The 23,596-nt window shown below is 60.1% G+C and overlaps 10 protein-coding genes across 10 annotated transcripts; 4 read left to right on the top strand and 6 right to left on the bottom strand.

Annotated features, from left to right (window-relative positions):
• Positions 1–1,493: 1,493 nt before the first annotated feature.
• BXZ73DRAFT_77527 (uncharacterized protein) lies at positions 1,494–2,814 on the top strand (the record flags this gene model as incomplete). Its single annotated transcript, XM_048022689.1, has 7 exons — positions 1,494–1,531; positions 1,565–1,584; positions 1,613–1,799; positions 1,938–2,032; positions 2,220–2,349; positions 2,616–2,677; positions 2,750–2,814. 7 exons carry the CDS (start codon positions 1,494–1,496, stop codon positions 2,812–2,814), a joined length of 597 nt encoding a protein of 198 aa, XP_047877808.1.
• A 1,007-nt stretch (positions 2,815–3,821) lies between these two features.
• BXZ73DRAFT_89959 (laccase) lies at positions 3,822–6,036 on the bottom strand (the record flags this gene model as incomplete). Its single annotated transcript, XM_048025451.1, has 11 exons — positions 3,822–4,118; positions 4,184–4,390; positions 4,448–4,504; positions 4,561–4,761; positions 4,824–4,980; positions 5,034–5,129; positions 5,198–5,261; positions 5,329–5,442; positions 5,543–5,663; positions 5,727–5,795; positions 5,848–6,036. The coding sequence occupies 11 exons, from the start codon at positions 6,034–6,036 to the stop codon at positions 3,822–3,824; spliced, it is 1,572 nt and encodes a 523-aa protein (XP_047877809.1).
• Positions 6,037–7,880: 1,844 nt separating this feature from the next.
• On the top strand, positions 7,881–9,360 carry BXZ73DRAFT_46891 (magnesium transporter NIPA-domain-containing protein; the record flags this gene model as incomplete). The annotated part of the gene is made up of 7 exons (XM_048019775.1): positions 7,881–7,964; positions 8,020–8,113; positions 8,165–8,179; positions 8,239–8,314; positions 8,365–8,525; positions 8,581–8,872; positions 8,940–9,360. 7 exons carry the CDS (start codon positions 7,881–7,883, stop codon positions 9,358–9,360), a joined length of 1,143 nt encoding a protein of 380 aa, XP_047877810.1.
• A 746-nt stretch (positions 9,361–10,106) lies between these two features.
• Positions 10,107–12,069, bottom strand: BXZ73DRAFT_89961 (S-adenosyl-L-methionine-dependent methyltransferase; the record flags this gene model as incomplete). Its single annotated transcript, XM_048025452.1, has 4 exons — positions 10,107–10,446; positions 10,504–11,604; positions 11,657–11,929; positions 11,999–12,069. The coding sequence occupies 4 exons, from the start codon at positions 12,067–12,069 to the stop codon at positions 10,107–10,109; spliced, it is 1,785 nt and encodes a 594-aa protein (XP_047877811.1).
• A 1,206-nt stretch (positions 12,070–13,275) lies between these two features.
• On the bottom strand, positions 13,276–13,968 carry BXZ73DRAFT_101383 (splicing factor 3B subunit 10-domain-containing protein; the record flags this gene model as incomplete). The annotated part of the gene is made up of 7 exons (XM_048014887.1): positions 13,276–13,320; positions 13,376–13,499; positions 13,554–13,575; positions 13,628–13,651; positions 13,706–13,748; positions 13,808–13,864; positions 13,924–13,968. The coding sequence occupies 7 exons, from the start codon at positions 13,966–13,968 to the stop codon at positions 13,276–13,278; spliced, it is 360 nt and encodes a 119-aa protein (XP_047877812.1).
• Positions 13,969–13,995: 27 nt separating this feature from the next.
• BXZ73DRAFT_101384 (Sas10/Utp3/C1D family-domain-containing protein) lies at positions 13,996–15,279 on the top strand (the record flags this gene model as incomplete). Its single annotated transcript, XM_048014888.1, has 5 exons — positions 13,996–14,182; positions 14,238–14,293; positions 14,343–14,397; positions 14,466–15,044; positions 15,104–15,279. The coding sequence occupies 5 exons, from the start codon at positions 13,996–13,998 to the stop codon at positions 15,277–15,279; spliced, it is 1,053 nt and encodes a 350-aa protein (XP_047877813.1).
• A 694-nt stretch (positions 15,280–15,973) lies between these two features.
• BXZ73DRAFT_89962 (RNI-like protein) lies at positions 15,974–18,545 on the bottom strand (the record flags this gene model as incomplete). The annotated part of the gene is made up of 3 exons (XM_048025453.1): positions 15,974–16,892; positions 16,955–17,613; positions 17,670–18,545. 3 exons carry the CDS (start codon positions 18,543–18,545, stop codon positions 15,974–15,976), a joined length of 2,454 nt encoding a protein of 817 aa, XP_047877814.1.
• Positions 18,546–19,808: 1,263 nt separating this feature from the next.
• BXZ73DRAFT_101386 (uncharacterized protein) lies at positions 19,809–20,163 on the bottom strand (the record flags this gene model as incomplete). The annotated part of the gene is made up of 3 exons (XM_048014889.1): positions 19,809–19,860; positions 19,921–20,032; positions 20,103–20,163. The coding sequence occupies 3 exons, from the start codon at positions 20,161–20,163 to the stop codon at positions 19,809–19,811; spliced, it is 225 nt and encodes a 74-aa protein (XP_047877815.1).
• Positions 20,164–21,164: 1,001 nt separating this feature from the next.
• BXZ73DRAFT_89963 (uncharacterized protein) lies at positions 21,165–21,666 on the top strand (the record flags this gene model as incomplete). The annotated part of the gene is made up of 2 exons (XM_048025454.1): positions 21,165–21,201; positions 21,257–21,666. The coding sequence occupies 2 exons, from the start codon at positions 21,165–21,167 to the stop codon at positions 21,664–21,666; spliced, it is 447 nt and encodes a 148-aa protein (XP_047877816.1).
• Positions 21,667–22,001: 335 nt separating this feature from the next.
• On the bottom strand, positions 22,002–23,292 carry BXZ73DRAFT_101388 (uncharacterized protein; the record flags this gene model as incomplete). The annotated part of the gene is made up of 6 exons (XM_048014890.1): positions 22,002–22,022; positions 22,080–22,132; positions 22,169–22,331; positions 22,382–22,441; positions 22,490–22,642; positions 22,693–23,292. The coding sequence occupies 6 exons, from the start codon at positions 23,290–23,292 to the stop codon at positions 22,002–22,004; spliced, it is 1,050 nt and encodes a 349-aa protein (XP_047877817.1).
• Positions 23,293–23,596: the final 304 nt, after the last annotated feature.

Below are 23,596 nucleotides of genomic sequence, written 5' to 3' on the forward strand. Positions count from 1 at the left end.
TCCAATGATCTCTGGATCCGTGGGCATCGGCAGCAGCTCCGTGACTCATTCTCACTAGTGCATATATGAGCGTTTACAAAACAGTACCCGGTAAGATAGGTACATTTGAGGTACTCGTTACATATGGGCGCGGGTGCAGGAACGTGAAGGCTCGGGCGGCGTGGACGAACAAGGAGAAGAGCGGGTCAAACAAAGCGTGAGGACGGGGAAGGCGAAGGAACGGGGGCAGGACGTACCTCCGCAAAGGATGAAGCACGGGCTCACACGACGTCCCAGTGCTCGAACGCTGAGGGAGCTATTGTGTTGTGAGGTCGTTGGAAGCACCGCGTGTGAACACTCCGTGCTCCGGGTAATTATGACAATATGACCACTCACCTCTCACCTTTCAAGTTCTTGAGCGCTGCAAACGAGAAGCTCTACCACACGGCGTGAGCCTCGCCGTCTTGTTCCAACCAAGACATTGCACACCCTGCCGGGTACCCATCGCGATGTTGGACTGACGTACACACGGAGGACGTCTGTAAAGGTTTGATAGCCAGAAGGACTTCGTACGAACCGACATCATGGACGTCTGCTGCGTGCCGGGGCGCGTCCTGCGTCCTTGACACCAATATCCGCACTCTGCCGGCAGACGTCTCGCGTGAAGCGAACAGTATCACGGACATATTTGCCTTGGAGGGGAAGAATCTCGAGGTACTTGGGAAGCCGCTGTCTTCCGATCTCTCACACGTAAGTGAAGAGTACCTTCACAGCGTCCCCGGTGCTGAACGTTCCAAATATCGCCGCTCTACAGATGCTGCCAGCAAGGCGTCACGATTATATTCGACGTTCTTACGGATATCAGCGTGGCACGAGAGTGGACCGCGATCGAACTCGCCTGGCTCGTAGATTCTGCCACAGAAGAAATCCTCAAAGCGAGCGTCTTTGAATGGTCGACTGACAAGGAAGTTTGGGTGCGCACCTAGTTTCTCGTCGACTAATCATTGGGTTTCCATCCATCAGCACGCCGTTACACATGCGCCCCTCTGTTCCGACACGGGCCGCGTGGCGACAACTGGAGAACAGCAAATTGGGTTGCGGGAACGCAGCGCGAAGATGATCCCCAGTGAGAACGTACAGGTTTCAGAGGGTTTTAGAGGGTTTTAGACGGATTCAGAGGGTTTCGGACGGTTTCGATTGCATAAACGCCCGTGGAAGACACGCTATTAATAGACACTTTCGACAATGATGTGTCGAACAGTTGCATGCTGCAGCTTCAAATGTGCAACTTCGACGATAATTTCAACACAGCAGAAATTGCGGCACTCCATTCACATGTGTGGGTTGGAATGACAGCAATTGCCGGTTCACAATTTCTTCTCCACCGCTTTAAATGTCTCTCTCTGTGGCCCCGTGGGTAGACCACGTGACTCGATGCGTCTCCTTGCGTCGTGCGATGGATAGGGGAGCAATTCGCATCTTGACTCCTCCGTCCACCACTACCGGCTTCTACCATGCTTTACCCCACACCCTCTTCCTGGTGTGCCGTCTTGTGAGCATTGTTTGCACTCTGCCTGCGCTGCAGCCCTCACGCTGCTCACCTATGTGAGTGTCTTTCACCGCATATATTCAGTATTTCCCCCATCTGCTTGTATGCGTCACCGCTGGACGGCCTGTTGTCGGTCGCCGTTGGTCCCTGCAATGTCGACAACTACGCCCATCGACCGCTTCAAGACTCAGCACACGTACCAGTTCGAGCACAACGATGTCGTGCTCGACAATGGCTCGTGGGTGATCAGTCCGTCCGCGCCCACTACTCTGTGCGCCCGCCTTGCTGACTGACGCGGCCATCGCAGGCGGGACACACCGCTTCATCGAGCCGGACGCGGACCTTGGACATTCGCAAGTATTCCGATCTCTCTGCGCTGTGCCGTGTCGCTCGCTGACATTCCCTCTAGATCACCGGAAAACGGATCGAGAAGAACACTGCAATGCTTCTCCGCGATGGGAAGGGAGTGGTGGCTCCTGGACGAGTGCGGCATGAGTGAGCCGGGTGTGTATCCTCCCTCTCTTCCTCATCCGTGCGACACGCGAGCTGACTGGGACCCCACACATACAGCCGAGCAGTGCATCCGCGTGTTCCTTATGTCTTTCCCGAACACGCGCATTTCGCTCACCTGCATGCTGGGATTTATGTTCTACAAATCCTTCTCAAACATCACGCTGATATCCTTGCACAGGACTTCTCGTCGACAGCGTCGACGACCTGCGCTACTGGAAACACATGAGACGGACAAATGCAACGTCTCGCGCCAGCCTACAATTACCCGCCGAGAGGACGGCGCGCTGCAAGAAGAGCAGCTACGAAAGGTACGGAAGGGTGGTGCACATTGTCGGGCGGACGTGGGCGTGCGGGGTGGACACAGGCGGACGACGTGGGCGCAGAGTAACCATATGTTTGGAGTGTACCGTATATAGTAATTCAATGTGATATTGTTCCAAACCGCACAAAACCGCTCGAAACCGACCCCCAAACCGCCCCAAACCGTCCGAAACCCCCACGAAACCGTACGAAACCGTATGAAACTTTGTGCACAGTTTCATACGGTTTCTTTTACCGATATGGCGGTTTCAAGCGGTTTCTCAGGGTTCCAGGCGGTTTCGCCCAAACGAAACCGCCTGAAACCCTCTGAAACCTGTAAGTTCTCACTGGGGATGATCCTGGGTTCTAGCGCGCTACATTTGCGCGCGACTGGCCGGTATTTCCGAGCGAGGCTGGAGGATGACAGGGCGGACCGCTGGACAATTTCAGAGATGTGGCTGCGGGGGTTCTGAATACATTGTCTACGGAGGTGAATCCAAGTGTGAAACTGCTGCGTCGATGAGCCCGCCTGCAGCATGGGGCAATAGAACTATGTGAAGATTCACGCACCAGGAAGAGCTCAGGGACCCCGGCGGAGCGTGAGCGTCGAACAGACCGTGAAGGTGACGGCGAAAGTCCTGCGCGACGTGAGACGCACGAGCGAAGGAAGGGGCCCGGCCGCTTGGTTCAGACGGACTCACGTGGAATGTGTGATGGGAGGGAGTCACGCGAAGGCGATAACGTTACAATGTTCAAAGGCATGCCAAGTGCTTCCAAGACAATTTTGATGCCCTGATGTATTCCCCGGATAACTAAAGCCAGTAGACCCCAGGAGGAGGAAGCGGAGGAGGAGGAGAAGCGCCTGAGTTTAGGGCCGGTCGCAGGTAACAAACAATTTGCCTCTCTACTTGCTTGAATTCTTGTTGGCTTATTATTCTCGCGCTGGTCTTCCGCACACTGCACGCACGTATGCACTACGCCTGGCGTGACTCGCTCAACCCAAACTGACGACGCGAGATCTAGAGTGTCTCCTCCGTGTCGTTGTAGCCCGTTCGCCTCTGCAGGCTCGATGCACAACCCCCCGTGTTGTTCGCAGCGCATAGATGCGGGTAGCAGCTCCGTAGCGCTGCATAGCTGAGCGGTAGCGGAAGGCTCTGCGATGGTGAGCAGTCGACCGCGTCTATGTCGTAGGCTCTGTACTAGTAGACGCACATGGCTACCCCCAATTTCCCTAACCCGGGGGAGAGTACGTTAGCATTTCGTCCGCAGCAGGCGTTGCGCGTCTCATGTCCTGTCCAGTCCTTTACTTTGTTGCGTACACCTTCGCACCCCCAATATTGATTACTGCGCTCATTACTTGTAAGTATCGGGTATGTTCTCCCACTTCTGTCGGGCACGATCCTCACAAGTACACAAGAGCCCCTCGCAAGTCCAAGTTCGAATCGCTCTCGTTCCTCCCCAGCCCACCACACCTCAGGCCTCAGTGCTTCGACTCGGGCAGTGCGTCGTACACCGGGCACAGGTTCTTCCACTGCGCCGGCACCGGGTTCGCCGACGCGATGTCCGGGATGTCCTCCGCGAACGCGACCGCGAAGCCGGCGTTCAGGTGCGGGTCGATGTGGCAGTGGAGGAACCACGGCCCGGGGTTGTCGGTCACGAAGCGGATCGTGACGTTGTCGCCGTTCGCCTGCGAGCCCGTGTCCACCGTGTCGCGGAAGATCGGGTTGTCGTAGTTGTACACGCTGCTGCCCGCGCTGCGCACGACCGCGAACGTGTGCTGCGAGGAAGGAATCAGGATCGGAATGAGGGGAAAACGGGGAAGAGCGGAGGGGACAGACGAACGCCGTGCAGATGGAAGGGGTGCGGCCCGCCGACGGCGGAGTTGTTCGCCGGGAAGGAGACCTCGATCGTCTTGTTCGCGGGCAGGGGGATGACGCTGCCCTCGGGCATCAGCTGCTGCGCGGTCTGCGCCCCGGAGAGGATCTGCAGCAGCACGGGCACGCTCGGTGGGCTGAAGGTGTGGTCGTTCAAGAAGAAGGCCCCCTTGACCTGTGTGCAACGAGAGCGGTCAGCCCCAGGTAAAAGAACAGAGCTCAGGTGACATACAAAGTTGAAGACGAGGTTGATCGCCACGTCGACGCCGCCGCGTTCAGGCTTGCCAGGCTACGGAAGTCGAGTCAGACAGTGGGTCAAAATTGGGTACATTGAACGGGGCGTACCACAGGCGTGGGCGTGAACGGGTGAAGATCGGTCTCAACAAGAGGCGCCACGCTCGGTGGGGCCGGAGTCGCCGGGGGCTGTTTAATGGGAGCACCGCGGTAACGCAGGATGGCGGAGTTGGTGCCGTTTACGAAGCCAGAGGGGCCAAGGGTTGACACCGCGCGGATGAGGTAGTTGTCAACGGGCTGGTCCGCTGTGAGCTGCGAGGCACCCCAATGTCAACGATCCCTGGGCATATATGCAGAAGGAAGTCAATCTGTACCACGAACGAGTAACGCTGAGCCACAAAGATTTCGAGCGAGTCAACGGTGTGGGGTTGAGAGTTAACCCCATCGACCTCGATGATGGTCATGTTGTGCTTGTCGATGCTCCAGGTGTACTCTTGTTCGCACGAGATGGAGACGAGACGGAAGCGGTAGCTATACCAAAGCGTGAGTTCACAATAAACGAATGTTTTGTCAGTGACACGAACCGTTTGCCTTTCGTGACGTTGATGACCGCCAGCTCGCCGGTGTTAGTCGTAGGGGAATACCCAAGTCCGTTGATAAGCGTTGAGTCAGCGCGGCCACTAAAAGAAATTCGTCGTGAAGATCAGACACGGCCCTTGCAAGCCCCGGCTCGAGAGACTAGACGTACGGCGGCCCACCCCGCAGCGTAGCCGCGACGTGATACCACTCCGAGAGCGTGATGACGGTGCTCTCTATAGAAATGAAGAGCGCCAGTGAGCCAAGAGCGGACCAAGGGCCTTACATGAGCGAGAGGCTCACCGTCGTCGACATCATACAGGTACTTCAGCGGGTCGTGCTTGTCGTAAATGACGAGCGGTCCGCGCAGCCCGTCGCAGTACTGTAGCGCAAGGTGGCTGTGGTACCAGTACGTCCCTGGAATGCAGCGGCGATGATGAGGACACGAAACAAGCACAGGCGCAGCAGACGACGCCCGGATTGACACCGAGCGGGACGCCGTGTTTGACAGACGCACCTGCTTGATCCGGGACTGAAAAGTCGTAGAGAAAAGAGTGCCCGGACGCGATCGGACACTGCGTCACGAACGCAGGGCCGTCCGCCCAGTTGGTGTGCGCTTGGAACAAGCCGTGCCAGTGCTGTGAGACAGACGTCATGTCAACGACCAGGCTGAGGAAACCAGCTGACGTAGAGAGACGCACGATGCTAGTCGTCATGTTCATGGTGTGGTTGTTCAACTTGTCGACGACGTTCAGCCTGAAGTCGTCACCCTAAAGAGACATTAGCCGGATCGTTGCTGACGATTGGGTTGCAGATGCATGCCTTGTGTCCAACAATGAGTGGGCCAGGACTCTGACCGTTCACGACGACGGCCGCACGGGGAAAGCCATCGGGTGCGATGACTTTGTTGGTCAGGGTGAGCTGCCCTACAGGACCAACGGTGGTGGAGGCGAGTGCGCCGCCTAGCAAAGCAAGCGTGACGAAGGGGGTGAACAGCGACAGCTTCGCCATGGTCTTGTGCAGGCGAGGTGTGTCGTTGAAGGGGGAGGATGGAATGGAAGTCGAGATGAGCGGGTGAGGCTCGAGTCGATGAGGCAGAAATGCCTCGCCCTGGGCCTTAAGTATTCATGTCGGAACGCCAGTACCCAGATGAACGCGCGTCGACCGTAGAGCGAAGTCTCCCTCGCCTCTACTAGACGCAGTGGCGGGCTTTGACCTTGGGTAGCGCCACTACAACGGTAGCTCCGCAGAATAGCCACGACGGGGGCGCGCAAAGTGGCGCGCGCGTGCACTACTCGGACCCGCAGTGCGCGCCGTGCGCCGCCGGAGACGGCTACTGGGCTGGAGAGACCGAGCCTCGAGCTTAACAGGTAGACTCCGGTCAACGTCAGCGACCTCTTCTGCTGTAGCAAGGCGTGTGAAGAACGGCGGAGAAGGCCATTCCTGTACCTCGTTGTGCGATGATCGGTGTGGTCGACTGGCCCCAGTGCGCGGTGCACCTCGTTCTGGTAAAGCATGAGCGCTTGAGCCCTCGCGCTCTACATACGCCACAGTCTGCCGGGCAAGCGACATCGCCCTACCAGCTGGTCGCCGAGCGGTTAACATGTAGCCTCGTGGAGGGTGGAGCAAGCGCAGAAGTTCACCGAGCAGCGATATTTCTGCCAAGAATGAATATATTTCTGGATATAACCTGTTCAAGAGGATACGAGTGACCTCACCTGACGAGTAATCTGTCTCGGCTTTCAAGCGGTGCAAATCGCAGCACCCGCATTTCCCCCGATTCCAAAGCTCGAGGATTGCATTAGTAGCTATGGATTCTTGTCGCCTCCCATCACGGAAAAGTCCAACTAGGCCTGGTTGGGGACCTGCAGGGTCGCCAAAAGCGCGCTTTGAGCGCGCAAGTAAGTTGGGGAGTTCTCACCACGGCCATGTACAGGCGCCGCCGACTCGGAGCATGGTGACCTTGTGGCGTCGCCAGATGCGAGGGCAGAAGCGCCCGGGTGTGTGGGTGCCTGGGCGTATGCGGCTATGTAGAGGCTTTTTGGCGGGGCTGAGGGCGCTGTTCTACCGCTCTTGGAGCATTGCTTATGAGATATGGAGACGAACCCCGATGTCTTTCCTGCGCACGGTGGCGTCCTGTGCGTGTCGGCAAAGGTGCGTTGTGAGCAGTGCGGAAGATGAGTGGGGTTTGTTGGATAGCCCAGGAAATGAGATCACATAGGTTCCACCGGTCATAGGCCATTGAGAGGTGCGCATGCCTGTGCCGCGGCGCGGTTTGGGCGGCAAGGTGTCGCGCGAGCGGCGAAAGTGACATAGAATTAGATGCGACGTCGGGCCTTCCACCTGGGTGCATGGGAATGCAGTCGGAGAGTAGTTTCAGGAGGAACACCATGACGCGCTGCTGACAGACGAGGATTAGCGCAGCAGTGAATGGAGAGAGAAACCCGAAGACAGACATGGGAACGACAGATGCGGAGTCGACCGCATCCAAGCATCCATGCACTCGAGAGCAACCCTCGCGGAGTACCCTCGTGCTGCACGGCTGGCACGTCGATGGCCTTGGTGAGTGCGAAACCCCCCGACGTCGAGGACAAGGTGCGCGGCGGGCGCGACATTGTACGCGTTGCAGACATCGGTGAGGTTCGAAGGCAAGCAAGTCGCGAGGCTACGCGCGGCCCACGCCCCGGACTGCGCAGTGTCCGGGGCGCTCGCTGGCACACTCCGAGCCGCGCCCGCCGTGCTCGGTGCTGTCCTCCGCTCCACGTCCACTCGCTCCCCCGCCCGCCGGACTGCTCGACGCCCGCGCCCGCCCACGATTCCCATGACACACGCTCCTTGAACGGTTCACTTCCAACATGATCGACGACAAGTACATTGGCATCATTATATCCATCGCTGGCTCCGTGGGCATCGGCGGCAGCTCCATTCTCACTAAGCTCGTTCGTCCTAGTCTCTGCGCCAAACGCGAGTCCGTCTGACCTCTTGGACGTGCAGGGGCTCATCCAGGCCGGGAACGCGGTGAACGGGTCGGCCACCGATCAGCACGCGTATTTCAAGAACCCGCTATGGTGGACAGGCATGGTCATAAGTGCGTCCACGTCCGCTGTCGCCCTTGTACGCCGCTGACCGCTGAGCGCAGTGGTCCTTGGGGAGAGTACGTGAGCATTCCGTCCGCGGCAACTTACCTTGCGCGTCTCATGTCGTCCTGTCCAGTCCTTAACTTTGTTGCGTACACCTTCGCACCCCCAATATTGATCACTCCCCTTGGTGCGCTCAGTGTAATTATCGGGTATGTTCTTCTCCCACTTCTGTCAGGCGCGATCCTCACAACCGCCCAAGAGCCGTGCTTGCCTCCCTCGTCCTCAAGGAACGATTAGGACATCTCGGCCGCGTAGGATGTGCACTCTGCCTGCTTGGGTCCCTCATCATCGTCCTCCACGCACCGCCAGACAAGGATGTAGGAACTGTAGATGAGATTCTCCACTACGCTCTCCAGCCAGGTGCGTACTCATAGCCTTTTGCACATTGCCCGCCTTCAACCCCACACGTCCCCAGGCTTCCTCACGTACAGCCTGTTCGTGCTCGTCTTCGCCCTCGTCATGATATATGCCGTCGTCCCCAAGTACGGCCGCTCAAACCCGTCCGTCTATATCTCTATCTGCTCCCTCGTCGGCTCCGTCAGCGTCATGGCAATCAAGGGCCTTGGCGTCGCCGTCAAGCTCACCTTCGAGGGCAACAACCAGTTCACCCGCCCCGCGACCTACGTTTTCGGCGTCCTCGTCGTCACCTGCATCGTCGTCCAGACAAACTACTTCAACAAGGCGCTCGACGCCTTCCACACCAACGTGTAAGTTGCCCCTCCACCTCGCCCCAAGCTCATGTTCTAAATCTCTCGGCGCTCGCCTGCTGCGTAGCGTGAACCCGATGTACTACGTCGGCTTCTCCACCGCGACGATCATCGCCTCCATCATCCTCTTCCAGGGCATCAACACCGACGACCCCGCGAACTCGATCTCGCTCCTCGCCGGGCTCGTCACCACCTTCCTCGGTGTCCACCTCCTCGAGCTCGCCCGCGCCCGCGCCGGCCCCACGGACCGCGCCCGCGACCGGAGCCGCAGCCGCGAGCGCCGCGGCGGCTACGCCCGCGCCCGCGAGGACGAGATCGGGCTCGAGACCATCTACGAGCCCGAGCCCGGCGCAGGCGGCAGCGGCGCCGGCGCCGGCGACGTCCAGATCGCGGGCGAGGAGGACGACGACTACGAGGACCTCGCGGACGAGCGCACGCGCCTGCAGCGCGGCAGCCGGAGCCCAGACGGCGACGCGCGTCGGACTTGACCCCGGTAGCTTGTGCACCTCCGAGGAGTCGCGGACCGCGCGCGAGTGTGAGGTGAGGTGGGGCGAGGCGAGGCTAGGCGCGGACCTAACTTTGAAGAGGACACGAGTGTCCGCCGCCGGGTCCATACTGTAGATTATCATTCCTCGGACCGTTGTACACCCGCCCGTCGGCAAACCCTTCCCTTCGTCTGCTGTCCGAAAACAGAGGCGTGGGGGCGTGGGGCGGTAATACTTCTACGTTGCGTACAGTGCTTGCGCTGGTGACTATAGGCATTAACTTATTCGTAGTTCTCTATTATCATACACGGCTTCGAAGCTGAGGAGGGCGAGAATAGCGACTGTAATATATGATGCATACGGTTTGATCGAAACCTGTGTGCGTCTAAAGAGCTAAGAGTACAGCGGGCGGACATACGAGGGTAGGATGCCGAACCTCGGATGCGCGGCTGAGGGGTGCGCTTCAGGAACTTCTGGGGATAAACGAAGATAGAAGGTTAGACAAATTTCCAAGTATACGCGTATAATCGTAGGGGTAGTACTGGATTAGACGTCGATGTATGACCATCGGCGGAGACAACAGCGCGCGCGCATCAGTGCGGAAACGGCAAAGAAGACGAACAAAGCACCCGGGGGTGGCGGCATAATGTGCAAGAAGGCATAGACATGTGAGGTCGTGTCACGTCGTGAGGAGGGAGGGGTCGTCAAGGAATGCGCCGCACATCGTCCGCGCGACTCCCAGGCTTGATTCACGGGCACTTGCTCAGCCCGCTATGGTGACAGCCGCACCGGCACCCCGAGGGCTTCAGTGCTTCGTACACCCGAATGGTGCGTACGTGGGTCGATTGCTCATCCCCGCACGGAACCCGCAAGTCCAACGCGGAAGACGTCGCTGCGGCCGGAAGGGAGGGCGGAGAAGGCCCATTGGAGAAAGTGGGGCCGGAGATAGCTTTCAAGAAGGTGGATGTCTTGATGGGAGGTGGGGAGGGAGGGAGACTCTGCGACAAGCTGTCGTGATCGTCGTCGACGTTGTCTAGGAATTTGAGGTCGGGTATATCTTGAGGCCAGTTGAACCGTTTCCTACGAAAGCTACCAAGGCCGCACTTCAGTACTCAGAGCACACGGAAAGACGCAGTAGGCACTCACAGGTCGTACTCCCACAAAAAATCCGCAACCATTTTCTCCGAAACACACCTCTTGCCCTCCTTATCCCGTTTCACCACCAGGTACTCCGTCAACGCATTCTTGCACCCCAACAAGGTGTTCATATGCTTGCACGCGTGCATCTCCAGCTCCAGCGGAGAGCACGGAAGCAACGTCGCCGGCAGCAGCACCAACCCTGGCGGCTGGTACGGCCCCGTCGGGCCTTGGATCTCTCCGCCGTCCACGAGCACCTTTCGCGCCTTCGCCGCCATCTCCCGCGTCGCGGGCGTGTGCGCGTGGGGCTCATCGCTCCACCGTGCCCTAGAGGGCGAGGCGGGAGGCGGGATGGGGATAGGCGCCGCCGCGAGTCGCTCGTGCTTCGGCCGCTCGTCCTCACTTGTGCGCCGCCCATGGTGCCCATGCCCGTGGGGTACGGCCCCCGGTGCGGCCCCCGCGGGTGCGGTCGGCGGTCGGATCCCCGCACTCTGGCAGCGCTCGGAGAGCGCGCGCGACGGCACCGAGAGCTCGAGCTCCTGCGTCTGACGGACCCACTCGTCACCGAACGCGTTTGTGAGCGCAGCAGAAATGACAGCGTCGGGCCGTGGCGCAATGCGTTGTCTAGCCAGCATCGCGCCGAACGCGTTCTCGAGGTACGTCGCTTGAGCGACGTCCAAGGCGAAGTCGATGTCGGACTGCACGCGCCGATGAGTGCGGCGCCGTGTTGGGGTCGCGAACGGCCATGGCAGGTCAGGGAGCGGCTTGTCTTGATCTATCGAGCCCAGCAGAGGCGAGCCCGGGCGCGAGGTGGAGGCGGAGCGAGGGATGGGGGTTCGACGCGAAGTCTCGACGGTGCTCGCGGTGCGGGGACGGCGGCCCGGCGTGCTCCAACCGGTGGGTGCGGGAGCGGCGTCGCGCGTAGGGCGGGGGGTGATCGCGGGGAAAAAGAGGTCGTCCTCGATGAGCTCGAGGCGACCGCCGGGGCGGAGGATACGCCAGACCTGCTCGAAGACATGTTGCCACTCGTGTTCGCGAATGCAAAGGGAAAGGTTCGCCATGCGGACGAGGTCAAATGACTCGTCTGGGAAAGGCGGTCTCTCGTGTAGGCTAGTGGGCCGTTCAGTGTTCGATTCCGCCAAGTGGCAAATGAGACACGCACAAGTTTCCGCGCTTCCAAGTGACATTCTTGGGCACATACGCTGGCTCCATGGAAGGACGGACTTCCCCGACCTCATTGTTGTGCAGGTCGATGAGGTCGAATCCCGTCACCTTCGTGCCATACGATTTCCACAACTTCGCCGCGTGCAGCACCCAAAAACCCTCCCCGCATCCCAAATCGAGCACATCCATGGGAGGCTTCTTCCCGTACTTGTGGAACGTCGGCGAATCCACTGCGGTGAGACGACACAAGAGCTGGTACGTTTGATAGTCACTGCGCGACGCGGTGTCAGTGTCGACGCGCCACCGTGGGACGTTCCGCCCGCCATCCAGAATCACTCACTTCTCGAGCAAAACATGGCTGTACGCCTGCATGTACGGCACGTCCTCGGGTGCGAACGGATGGTGTGGCATATTGGACTTCCGCACCGTCCTATTCCGGTCTTGAAACATGTTGTCCTCCCATGACCGCCACCCCGTCGCATGCGGCATCGCGTCCGACGCCCCTGGGGACTTGTCTACTGGCGCGGGCGACGGCGCCGGAGCTGCGCCCCGGAGAGTGCCCTTGAAGTCAAGCGAGGCGGTGCGGAGAGACTTGAGGGCGCCGCTGATGGACCTCTTCTTCTTGACCCTCTCAGTGTCACCGCGAAGAAGCGCTGGGGTGATTGTCACCTCTGACGGCGAGTATTCCACAGGCGGGTCTTCGAGGGGAGACGGCTCCGAGAGTGAAGAGGAGGCGGAGGTGCTAGGCGTTTCGAGCTCCCTAATATCCTGCGTCGGGGAGTCTGCAACGTGGTGATGAAAGTGTAGCGAACCTGAAAGGTCCGGAGGATAAAGGAAGCCGCTTGGAGATTTCTTCACGGGGGAGGTGGAGATGGGATATTGAAATGAGTCGTCCAGGGCAGACAGACTGGGTGAGTCGTGTGTGTATATTCGAGCCATGGTGGGCGAAGTTGGGGATGAGAGACGATGAGAGTCTGACTGGACGAGCCCGGGGAGCGCGGGAATGATGTGGCTGAGAAATACCCTAAGATTGCTTTGTGATGGCTGGACAAAGGTTCTTGGAGGGACAGTAGGACGGCGGTGGGAGGTGGAGCGAGCACGAGGAGATGGAAGAATATGAAGGCGAGGAACCCCCCAGAGGCTCAGGCTCGACAGACTTGAGGGGGGCGCCGAGTGGCAAGCCCACACTGCTTGGTCTGGCCACTCCGCAGGTATGACGAAGCCAATGAAGTCGTGGCCAATCGTTCCACGCTCGACTTGCCAAATCCGCCGTCCCGGGCGCGCATGCTCCGAGAGCTTCGCGGACCACTCCTTGAGCGAGAAACACGAACAATTTCCGACCTGGGAGCCACTTCCCGTTGAGCGGTTTTGTGGCATGTGAACCTGTGCACTGGCCACTTGACGCCTCGGTCACACAGCTTCCACCACTTCAAATCGGAATGCTGAAGGGGCGAGTTTCGCATGCGAGGGAACACGGTGGTGCGCAAAAGCGATCGCATTGCTGGGGTTGGTCGTCTGGACGGTGCCTACGTGGGACAAAGGGGGTGGACACGACGTACTATATGAAGCCTGTTGCTCCCCGCATCTGCGCAGCTACACCGAATCACTGCGCGGAGCCTAATCGTCTTTCTTGGGCGGCGGGCCGCACGGCTGCAGCATGCGCTGCATCACCTCGGTTCAGTGGTCGAGCACGAGGCGAATGTGAAGACAGACGTACCTCGGTCATCTCGAACTTGATCCTCCCGGTAGCCTCACCATCAGCGATTGCCAGATACGAAGTGAGGGTAGGATGGCCGACGATAGAAGAGAGCGTGTCGCGGTGCTGATGGGTCAGCCACTCACTAGACCAAGGGCGTTAGCTATGTCGAGTTGGTTCTGGGATGGAGAGAACTCACTATTTGGTGAGATCAGCGTGACCTGCAAGGGATGTTAGCTATCATGATCGGATCAGGGCTCAGAACATACATACCAGTTCCAGTGTAACGAGCATGGACTGTATGCAAGTAGGTTCAGTAGAGCGACCCAGAGTGAGGCTTAAAGGACGCACGATGCTCAAGCTGAGTGTTGGCCGTGTATCGAAGCTCAGAGGACTACGACAATGCACTGCATTAGCACTCTCGCAGGAGAAGGAGACAAGGATATGACGGACCATAGCCAAGTAGGTCGACCGCTTGTCGTGGTTGAGAGGAGAGGGGCTTCGCGAAGGCTTGCGAGACACGATTGTTCAGCGCTTCGCCGCTTGGGCTTCTCCTCCTCGAACCTCACTTTTCTCTTTGCTTTTTTCTGGTGAACGAACGAAAAGAAGCTCATACTTGCTAGCACGAAGTTTTTTTGCCAATGGAAGACAGCGCAGAGAAGCTCTTGACCAAGGTGGCCTCGCTCAATGACTGTCTGGACGACCTTGAAGAGAAACTGCAGCCTCTATTGGCCCAAACTCTGCCAGAATCCCTGCTACCACTGGATACCATGCAGCAAGTCAAGTTGAACGTAGCCATACCATATCTTGTCTACGACCTCATCTTCAGTACGTCCCTGTTTGGTCAACACACCCATATTCCTCATTTCATTTGCCGCGGCAGTTTACCTCAAAACTCGGGGCGTTGACCCCAAGACGCACCCAGTCGTTGCAGAACTGGTGCGTCCATCTCTCATACCGAATGATACAACCCCCATACTCGCCCCAGGAGCGCGTCAAGCAGTACTTCGACAAAATCAAGAACGCAGAGGATCCCGAGAAACGTATGCCCATCCCCCATTGCTTCCCCATTTTCCTGCACGTCCCGACCCTCCAACCCTCCCGCTCCCAGGAAAATCTGTGCTCGACAAGGCCGCCGCGAACCGCTTCATCCGGCACGCGATCGCCCAAGTCCGCGACCAGGGTCCGCCCGGCGAGTCCTCCGCGCGGCCCAACACCGTCATCCGCTTCGACGCCGACGGGAACCCTCCCGCATCGGCCTCTGCGTCTGTGTCCGCGCCCCAGACGAACGCCGCTGCGTCTTCATCTTCTTCGGCGACCCCGGCTGACGCCCGTTCGTCGATCCCAACCCGCGTCACGAAGAAGATGCTGCAGCGGGAGGCTTACCAGCGGAAGCTCGCTGAGGCATTGAAGAACGGCGACAAGGAGGAGGAAGGCGAACCGCTGATGGTCTTCGATGGGACGACGGAGGATGTCGGTGGGGCCATGGCCGTGGACGAGGACGAGGAGCCGGAGCGGTCGAGTTCCAAACCGAAGAAGAACAAGGGCAAGGGCAAAAGCAAGGACATGGGCGAGGTTCCTACGGTACAGACGATAGATGTGGACGAAGATGACGATGAGGACGACGACGACGACGGGCCTGGGCAGGGCAATGGCAAAAAGAGAAGGGCTCCTGTCGACGTGTTTGCCGGTGCGTCAGGCTCATTTGCTGATCCCACATGCTCGGAGATTTCTGACATGGCGATACAGGCTACGGAGACGACGCGTCCGCCCCTTCCCCGAAACCCAAGAAGAAGAAAAACAGTCAAGCTTCCGCTGTCGTGCCCCTAGGTGCCGCTCCTGTGGACACTGCCGCTCTGGCGTTGGCCAAGAAAGAGAGGAGAAAAGAGAAGAAAGCGAAGAAGAAAGAAAATAAGGCGTCGTAGAGACTGGTCTTCTTGCCTGCACTCCTCCACGCATACACCTCTGCATTCAGCACGCGCACCTCTCAAAGGACACTGTAGAGCACTCGATCGGTCACTTAGCAATCTGTGTGGTTGTAGCTCAATGTTAGTTACCACCGAAACTCAGTCTCTGTTGGCAGCGATTAACAGTTACGTGGCTTTACACTCCTTTCATCGGCCAGAAAGCTCTTCAGCGGGTTCTTGCTTCAAAAAGGTTTCTCGGGACAACACACATGTGGGCAGCGCTGCGGGGCTTCTAATGTCAAGATCAAGCAGACGTTGTGGACATTGATGAACAGGACCAAAGGAAGTAACATTGTCACATTGTATATTCTCGTACTCGTGCATCATACATTCTAACGTCGTGGCTACACATTCTGCACAAAAATACATACAGCTACAATCCCACGAACGCAGGGCAGTCCGTGCTGTCTGATGCAGTGCCTATAGAGGAGGGATGAGCGGAAGAAAGAAAAAATCGGAGTCGTGATGTCGTATAAGGTAACAAACTCGGAGAAGCAGGGGGAGTTATAACAGACGGAGACCTGAAATCGTGAGGGCGATATGTCGCCTGCGTAGCAGTCAGCTGGGTGGTGATACAGGCCAAGATTCAAGAACCAAGAAATCGGAGAGCGATGGACGATGGACACAGATACTCCCCTTCCCTCCCACCCACCTACATGATCGTGCACCCGTCCCGGTCCATCCCCTCCAACGCGACCGGCGACGCCCCGCCCGCCCGCCTAGCACCAGGGCTCCACCACCGCGCCCTGGCACTCGCGCCCGGGGCGCTGCTTTCCCCGGTGCTGCTCGCGCTGCCGTTCGCGGCCCGCCGCGCCTTCCTCCTCTTCTCTCGCGCGGCGCGCACCGCGTCCACCGTCTGCCACGAGTAGAACGTCTTCACGACCACCCTCGTCGCGTCGCACTCGTCCTCGCCCACGCTGGCGTCGAGCACCGCCCGCGCGTCCTCGTCCCTCGCGTCCGCGAACGCCAGCCGCCGCGCCTCGAAGGAGCGCCAGCCGTCCCGGGGGCGCGTGTGCCCCGCGGCAGCCAGGTCGCGCACGACCACCTCGCCCACCCCGCGGCAGTCGATCGCGACGACGACGGAGCTCGGCTCCGCGCCGCGCCGCACCGTGCGCGCCCGCGAGAGCATGACGAACTCGCGCAACGCGGCGCTGCTCAGACGCGTGTTGTCCGCCTCGAGCACGCGCAGGCGCGTGCACCCGCGCACGAGCGCGAGGAACGCGTCGTTCGTGAGGTGCCCCGCGTACGACACCGTCAGGTGTTCGAGCACGTCGCCCGTCTGCGGTGCGCGCGGGCTGCGGCGGGGCGGGGGAGCCACCGAAGCGTCTTCCTCCACGGGGGTGAGCGCGGCGAGAACCGCGTCCGTGATCTCGGTTGCGTCTTCGAGGTCGACCTTGCGCAGCCGCGGCGTCGTTCCAAAGAGGCGTATGAGCCCGTCGTCGCGTAGGTCCGGGCCGACACCCGCGAGCTCGAGCAGCTCAAGCGCTGGGACTGCGTGTGCGAGGTGCGAGAGCGCGTGGTCCGTTAGGAGCGGGCAGCCAGACAACGCAAGGTGCCGTAGGCGGGTCACCCTTCGCCAGTACGTGTTCGGGTCGGCTGGGTCTCGTCCTGCTTCTCGTGCGGTGAGTTGGACGGCGTCTGTATGGGGGGTGGAAGGGCCTCTGCGGCGGAAAGCGTGACGAAGGCCTCGATGGAGGAGTTGTGGAGCGCCGTCGCGCAGCTGAGGTCGAGCACCTCCAGCAGGGGAGCCGCGCGGCCAAGGGCGAACATCATCCCGTCGGATACACGGGTAAGGCCGTTGAGTCGAAGGACCGTGAGGGGCAACATCTCGCCGCGGTCCAGCGCGGACTCGGCCAGAGCGCGTATGCCGTCGCCGTTAACGTTCGCGCATCGCGACATGTCGAGGATGCGAAGCTTGCGGCAGTATGTCGAGAGTACCGAACATGTGTTAGAGTTAACCGCGGGTAGGCCCTTGATGCAGAGCGACTGGAGTGCCGGGGCGCGGATGAGGAGGTAGTGTAGAGCGCGAGAAGAGATAGCGTTGCAGCCGTATAGATCAATCTTCGTAATGTGTGTGTGCTGGAGACCGCTGGGAACCGTCGAGTGGGAACACAGGGCGTCCGTCATCTCGATGAGCATATCTGACGTGAGCTCCGCCAGGCCTGTGAAGTCGATGCGCTTGACGAACCCGCCCGCAGTGTCGCACAAGCGCGTGAGTACGCTCGTAAGGAGCCTGGGCAGTCGCGCCCACAGCTGCCCGTCATACACAAGGCTCTGCCAAGCCTTGCACACCTGTGCGCCCGATTATCATCTGTGCAGGAGCAGTGAAGAGGAGAGTATCAACCCACCCTGCTGAGCTTTAGAAGCTCCCGAATGCCCTTCTCTCTCCCTACCCAACGATTGCGTGACTGACCGGCGCGTCCGGCGGACCACTTGGTTCCCGCAACCATCTCCGCATGCTCCTCGTCGTACAGGTCCACGAAGGCGACGAGCACGCGGAGCCGCAGCTCGCGTGGGAGCCACTCGTCGAAATAGTCTGGTATATTGACTATGATGGGTTCTGAAATATCTGCGGGCGCGAGGGGGACGACGTCAAGCGGAGAAGCACCGACCGTATCTGTCGCCGCCGTGGGTAGGGGGAATGGGGACGAGTACGACCGGCCCTTGGTGCGCAGCGTTCCGGCGGGTTGGCCAATGCGGTAGATTGGGGAGACGGGCGTGAGCGGCGTGACGAGTCCGACGTCGATGTCAACGAGCGTGCCTTGTGGTGGGCTCGTGCACGCCTTCAGGTCGCGCGCCCACGGCATGAAGCAGCTCCCGCGCCCGAGCTCCACGCCGCCGTGGGCTTCTGTGTCGACCACGCGCCTCGCCGAAGGAGATCGAATCGCGCCCGCATCGTCAGAGGAGGATGAGTCCGTCCGTCGCTTGAAGAGCAGCTTGCGCGCGATCGTACCCGGGGCCTTGTTGGTCACGAGCCTCGTCTTCATCTTGCGGACCGAGACCGCCGAGAGAGAGCGCGTGGAGCGCAGGCTAGAAAGCGAGCGCGGCCGGCGCGCGACGTGAGCAACCTCCGCGCTCGGACTCGCCTCCGCCGCTGGGGAGACTGGGGGCGTAGCGTCGCTGCGGCGTATGCTCCTCGTTGAGTCTGTGCTGATGGACACGAACCCAGAGCCGTACGAGGACGGGCCGGCGGTCTGCGGCGACACCGACATCGGGACGGCCATGGGGACCGCGATGGCGGACGAGGACGGGGACGTGGGTGAGACGGATGCGTCGAAGGTTGGCCACTCCGCGGCGCCATACTCGAGCGCGGTTGGGTCGAAGACGAGCGGGGGCAGGACGGGAGGCCGGGCACGCGCCTTGCCTTTGTCTTTGCGCGCCGCCGCCGAGGAGGGTCCGAGATTCTCGTCTGCTGTGCCTGTGCCATGTCTACGAGGGAAGGAGAGCTTGCGGCTCGGGTGTTGTGATAAGGGAAGAAGGTCTCGCCCAAGCAGAGGAGGAGGTGCTAGGGAAGTTGAGCATCGCGGACGATGTGGGGTCGGCGTCAGGGAGGATGGGGGCGACTTGAGTGTATGCGGCTTCACGCCCTTGCATTAAAATCGGGGAGGAGATACCTTTCCCCTTGGACGGGCTCGATGATGAAGATGCATTCATGGTGATGGAGGAATGATGCAGATACCAAGGGGGAGGAGAGAGAACGGGGGTAGGAGACGAGGGCGTGCTGGCACGCTGTGCGGGCTTGGAGGTAGGGGGGAGGACTCGCGTGCACACTCCGCGAGGCCAATGTGGCCTTCCGGTGGTTCATAAGGGTGCAGGAGGAGGAAGGGGTCTTCGTTATCGATGTCGCGCGTGCGGCTCATGGCGAGAGACTGCAGTTCTTAGCCGATGTGATAAGATACAGCGCTTGACCGGCAGCGAAGATGCGAAGGGAGAAAGAATGGGATAGCCCGGCTAGCTAGGAGTCTTAGCGGAGGCGATGTGAGGTCCTGTCCATGTCGGGGCACGACGAGACTATCGTCCTCAGCATCGTCCAGCTGCTCTTCTCAGCTCTTCGCAGACGCCCGCCCCCGCTCCAAGTTCCCACGCTGCAAGTGCAGCGACCCATGACGCCAAGGCGAACGTCGTCACGACGCGCCACCTGTATATTCCTGACTTTACGCATGCAAGGCAAGGGATAGGAACTGGTCACATTACTGCACGAAGCATGAAGGGTACTGTACATAACACCGCGAGAACAGTGTCTACTGGTACAACGCGCGCGGCTGCGGAGGGGAAAAAAACTAAACCCACGACAGGCCCACAAAGCCAATGTCAGTCGAGAGCATGGGCAGGAGAGGCTCGAGGAGGAAAGCAGAGCAGGATGGACAAGGCAGGGCGCCGGGCGGACAGGCTCAGGCGCCTGCGCCGATCGCCGGAACAAACAGCCCGACTCCGGGGACAGGCACGCAGCCCGGCCCGGCGGAGCCGAGGCAAGCAGGACGGATCGCCTACTTGGCCTCCGCTTTCTGCTTGTTCCAGTTGTCGATGACCTTCTTGAACCTGCGCAACACCCCTTCGTCAACACACGTGTCCCGCACAGCGAGCACGCTGGAGTTTCACCTCTCCCTATGCGGCATGTCGGGATTTTCCTCTTTGAGCCGCGCGACCTCGGTCTGCATGAACTTGTTGAACTCGGTCAACTTCTTACGGTTGCCCGCGCCGCCCGTCTTTTCTGTGGACGCGACGCGCGCGATAGTCAGCATCGACGCGCCCGAGAGCGAACAGGGGCACGCGGTACGCACTCTTCGCCTTCGTCGCGGTCTTCTTTGACGAGTCGGAGGCAGACTTGGTGGTGACGACCATCGCACTGGCGGCGCAACACAACGGGAACGGCGTGAGCGCGACGCGACAACGACTCCCAGGGACGGCGCACGGACCTTCTCGGCTAACGCGGGTTGGGCTGGGAAGCAAGCGGGGTAGGGGTGGAGGAGATGGAGGCAGGAGCAGAGGCGGGCGGGCGGGCGCGGGGCGACGGCTGAGGGGCTTTTATAGCGCGGCCGAGAGGAGGACCGTGCGCAGAGACGGCCTCGCCAGCTGTTCCGCCAAACCCAACCTTCGATCGCGCGAACTAGGACCCCGCCCACCCCGCGTCCCCCGCTTCTGGTGGTAACTGCTCTGTTCGCCCACCCCGCCCCGCCCCCCTGCCCCCCACCCAGCCCCTGCCCGCCGAGCGATCCCCTCGCGCCCCCTCCCCAGCCACCCACCCGGTACGCCGGGAGTGTGGGGGAGGGGTCGCGCCCGCGGGCGGGGCCTTCCGTGGGGGTGTGGCCGCTCTGGGGGAGCGCAGGTCTCGTGAGTGCGTACATAATGGCCCTCGACCCTAGATATGCGTCCTGATCTAACTTAAATTCGGAGCAAGGCCAGCGCGGTGTCCTCTGGGTGATCTGCGCTGGCCTCCAACGTCCTCGTCGGTCGTGCCTCGCGCCCGCCCACGGACTGCGCGCGCGCGTTCGCCGTTCTGGGAGCGGGCGCCACGAGTGGTTTTGCGGGGTCCTTACGTCACTCCCCCGTCGAGATTGCCGACAGCGGGTCCATGTCTCCTTGCCATTGAGCCCCAATGCCAACCCGCGTTCGTTCGTCCACATCATCTCTCACACCGTTGGCCCCGACGAGATTCGTCTCAAGTAAGACCATAGCGCAGGGAGTACTTGTGCGCGATGCGAGTAAGAACACAAAGGCAAGGACAACGCCCATCCTCCAGCTGCGCGGGTTAGACGCTCGCGGTCCGGCCGCCCTCTGCGCCTCAGGCTCGGAGGCACGGTCCAAGTACTCCTTTCTCTCGTCCACCACAACCAACCTCCACAATGACCATCCCCGAGTTCTCTCTCCGCCTCCAACAAGGTCAGTCTTCTAGCCGCGCACACTCACCTTCCCACTGACGATGACGTCGTCGCAGGCATCGCCGGTGGCTTTGCCCCGCCCACACCCAGCGCGATCGTCACGATCACGGGGATCCCGGCGCAGAACCTGCTCAACATCACCAGCGCCGTGCGAGCCGACGGCTCGCCTTCCCTCCAGGACGCGGCCCCCAAGTCGATCTCTGCCCAGGACGCTGGCACCGCCGCGCTCGTGACCGAGCTCCGCGACATTCTCCAGTCCCTCCCTATGGAGTTCCCACCTGGGAGCCAGGACATTTACGGTCTCGACACCAGCATCGCCTTCGGCTCCGACGACTTCATGTGGTGCAATGGCGGTCCTCAGGGCTGCGGTGGTGGTGTCTCCGACGTTCAGGCCACCGACGAGCAGAAGGCAAAGTTCAAGCGCGCTGTAGAGATCGTCAAACAGCTTCAGACGAAGGACGCTTAGATTGAGGATGAGGGGGTCCTCGTCGTAGACGACGGTTGACTGTTGTATGATTCTCTGCTGCCTATATTTGTTTACTGTACCATCTATCAATGACCTGCCACCTACCCGTTCGTGAGTCCCGCGCTCACCCCTGCTGCTGCCCTATGTTTTGCATTTTAATCACGGCACCTCCCTCCCGCACCAAATTCTCCTTCGCCTCTGTCAACATCTCCTCTCGCCTCGACAGAACAGATCGGTGATCTGCTACCGTCTCATGTAGGTTTGCGTATAGAGCAAGCTTGGCTCTGAACCGGCTCCCGCATCTCAGCTCGCCGCTTTCAGCATGAAACAGGGACTCACGACATGCGGTCCTTGACCTGCGTGATGCGCGTCTGTTAGCTCAGACATGTGCACTGTGGCACGGACCGACGTACAAAGTCTAGCATCTTGCCGAACCGTGCCACAGCTCTGTCCGCACCACCGTGAACTGTGAATCACGCGCGTACGACAGCGTGGAACGCACCGTTGGCACCGTTCGCCCATTCCTCATCCGAGCACTCCGCCCACTTCTTCCTCGCCCGTTCGTATTCCTCCGCCCGCTCCTCAATGCATGCCTCGAGGTCTTGGCCGAGGAGCCGATACAAGGCTTGCTTGGATTCGCCGTCATCGACGCCAATCCTGCGGGTCTGTGTGGAACAGACAGTGACGCCGCCGAGGGCATCTGGGTGTGGTGTACATCCATTTCGTGTTGGCTCGAGAAAGAAGTGTACTCGTTCGGGCCGACACCGTAGACGTCCTGAGCGCATATAGTCAGCAAGCGACCTACGCAATGAGATAGACTAACCTGAGCTGCGGCCTTGAAGCGCTTCCCGCTGGTGCCGTACTGCTGATCGTCATTCATGTCGTGTTGACGCTTCATGGCCGACATATGCGGCTGCAAATTCTCGTCGTCCATTTGAACAGGGTCAGAGAAGTTGTCGTCTAGCTCGTCTTCGTCCTGCCTTTGCATGCGCATGGAATGCATGTGCTCCAGACCAGCCTGAGGACTGTGTTCGTGTTGTCCAGGAACACTTGAGTGCGCGAGACGAGAGACCGATCGAGAAGGGTACCCTGTAATAGAAGACGGAGGGTGTCTGAAGGCGTCAGAAGGATGCTGCTGGTCGTTTTTCGGGCCGTTCGCTGATGAGTCGGTGAGTATATGCGCTCCATTTTGCGAGGTGGGGCCAATAGCTTGAGCTCCTGGGCAGGAGAGGGACGCGGGTGTGCCAAGGAAGCGTTGTATGAGCCGCGAGGAGGGCCTGGCAAGAAGGGGGACGCGGGACGGGGAGCAGGAGAGGAGGCAAGGTGCTTGTGCTGGACGGACGAGAAGGGTTTTGCAGATCGACCGGAAACATTGATAGAAGAACGAGACTCGCCAGCGTTGCGCTGAGCAACAGGACCAAGAAGACCAGAAAAGTTTTTAGGCTTGGGCTTGAATGTAGCAGGGCTTGGGGGCAGGTCGCGGTGGCCATCGGAGGCGTAGAGGAGACCGTTAGGGCGGAACGTGGACTCGACGCTTGGAGGAGGATCGGAGGGAGAGGGAAGGTCGGCACCGCCAACATCGACGCGCGACGCGGGGCGGGGAACGAACGGCGCACGGGCACTCATGGCGTCGTGGACTGAGGGAGAGTGTAAAACGCATGTCCTCCGTTTCTTTTTTTCGATTCCGGTCGGGCCGGGCCGGGCTTGTCGGTGCGCCGAGCTTGCCGATGCGCCCACATGTATAATACACCTTCAACATCCGGCTGATGCATTCTTCATGTGGACCTTTGTGGACGGAAACAAGGCTCACAGCGACAAGCGCAGACAGACTTGTCTATCAGAACGATATCGCCCGACGCAGATCAATTAGACCGGTCATCGTCCATTTGGGCGCGAGGTACCAGACACTTGTCCGCACAAGAGTGAACTC

Source organism: Epithele typhae (genome assembly GCF_022376455.1).
Source record: "Epithele typhae strain CBS 203.58 chromosome Unknown BXZ73scaffold_24, whole genome shotgun sequence".
In the NCBI taxonomy this organism is placed as follows: domain Eukaryota; kingdom Fungi; phylum Basidiomycota; class Agaricomycetes; order Polyporales; family Epitheliaceae; genus Epithele; species Epithele typhae.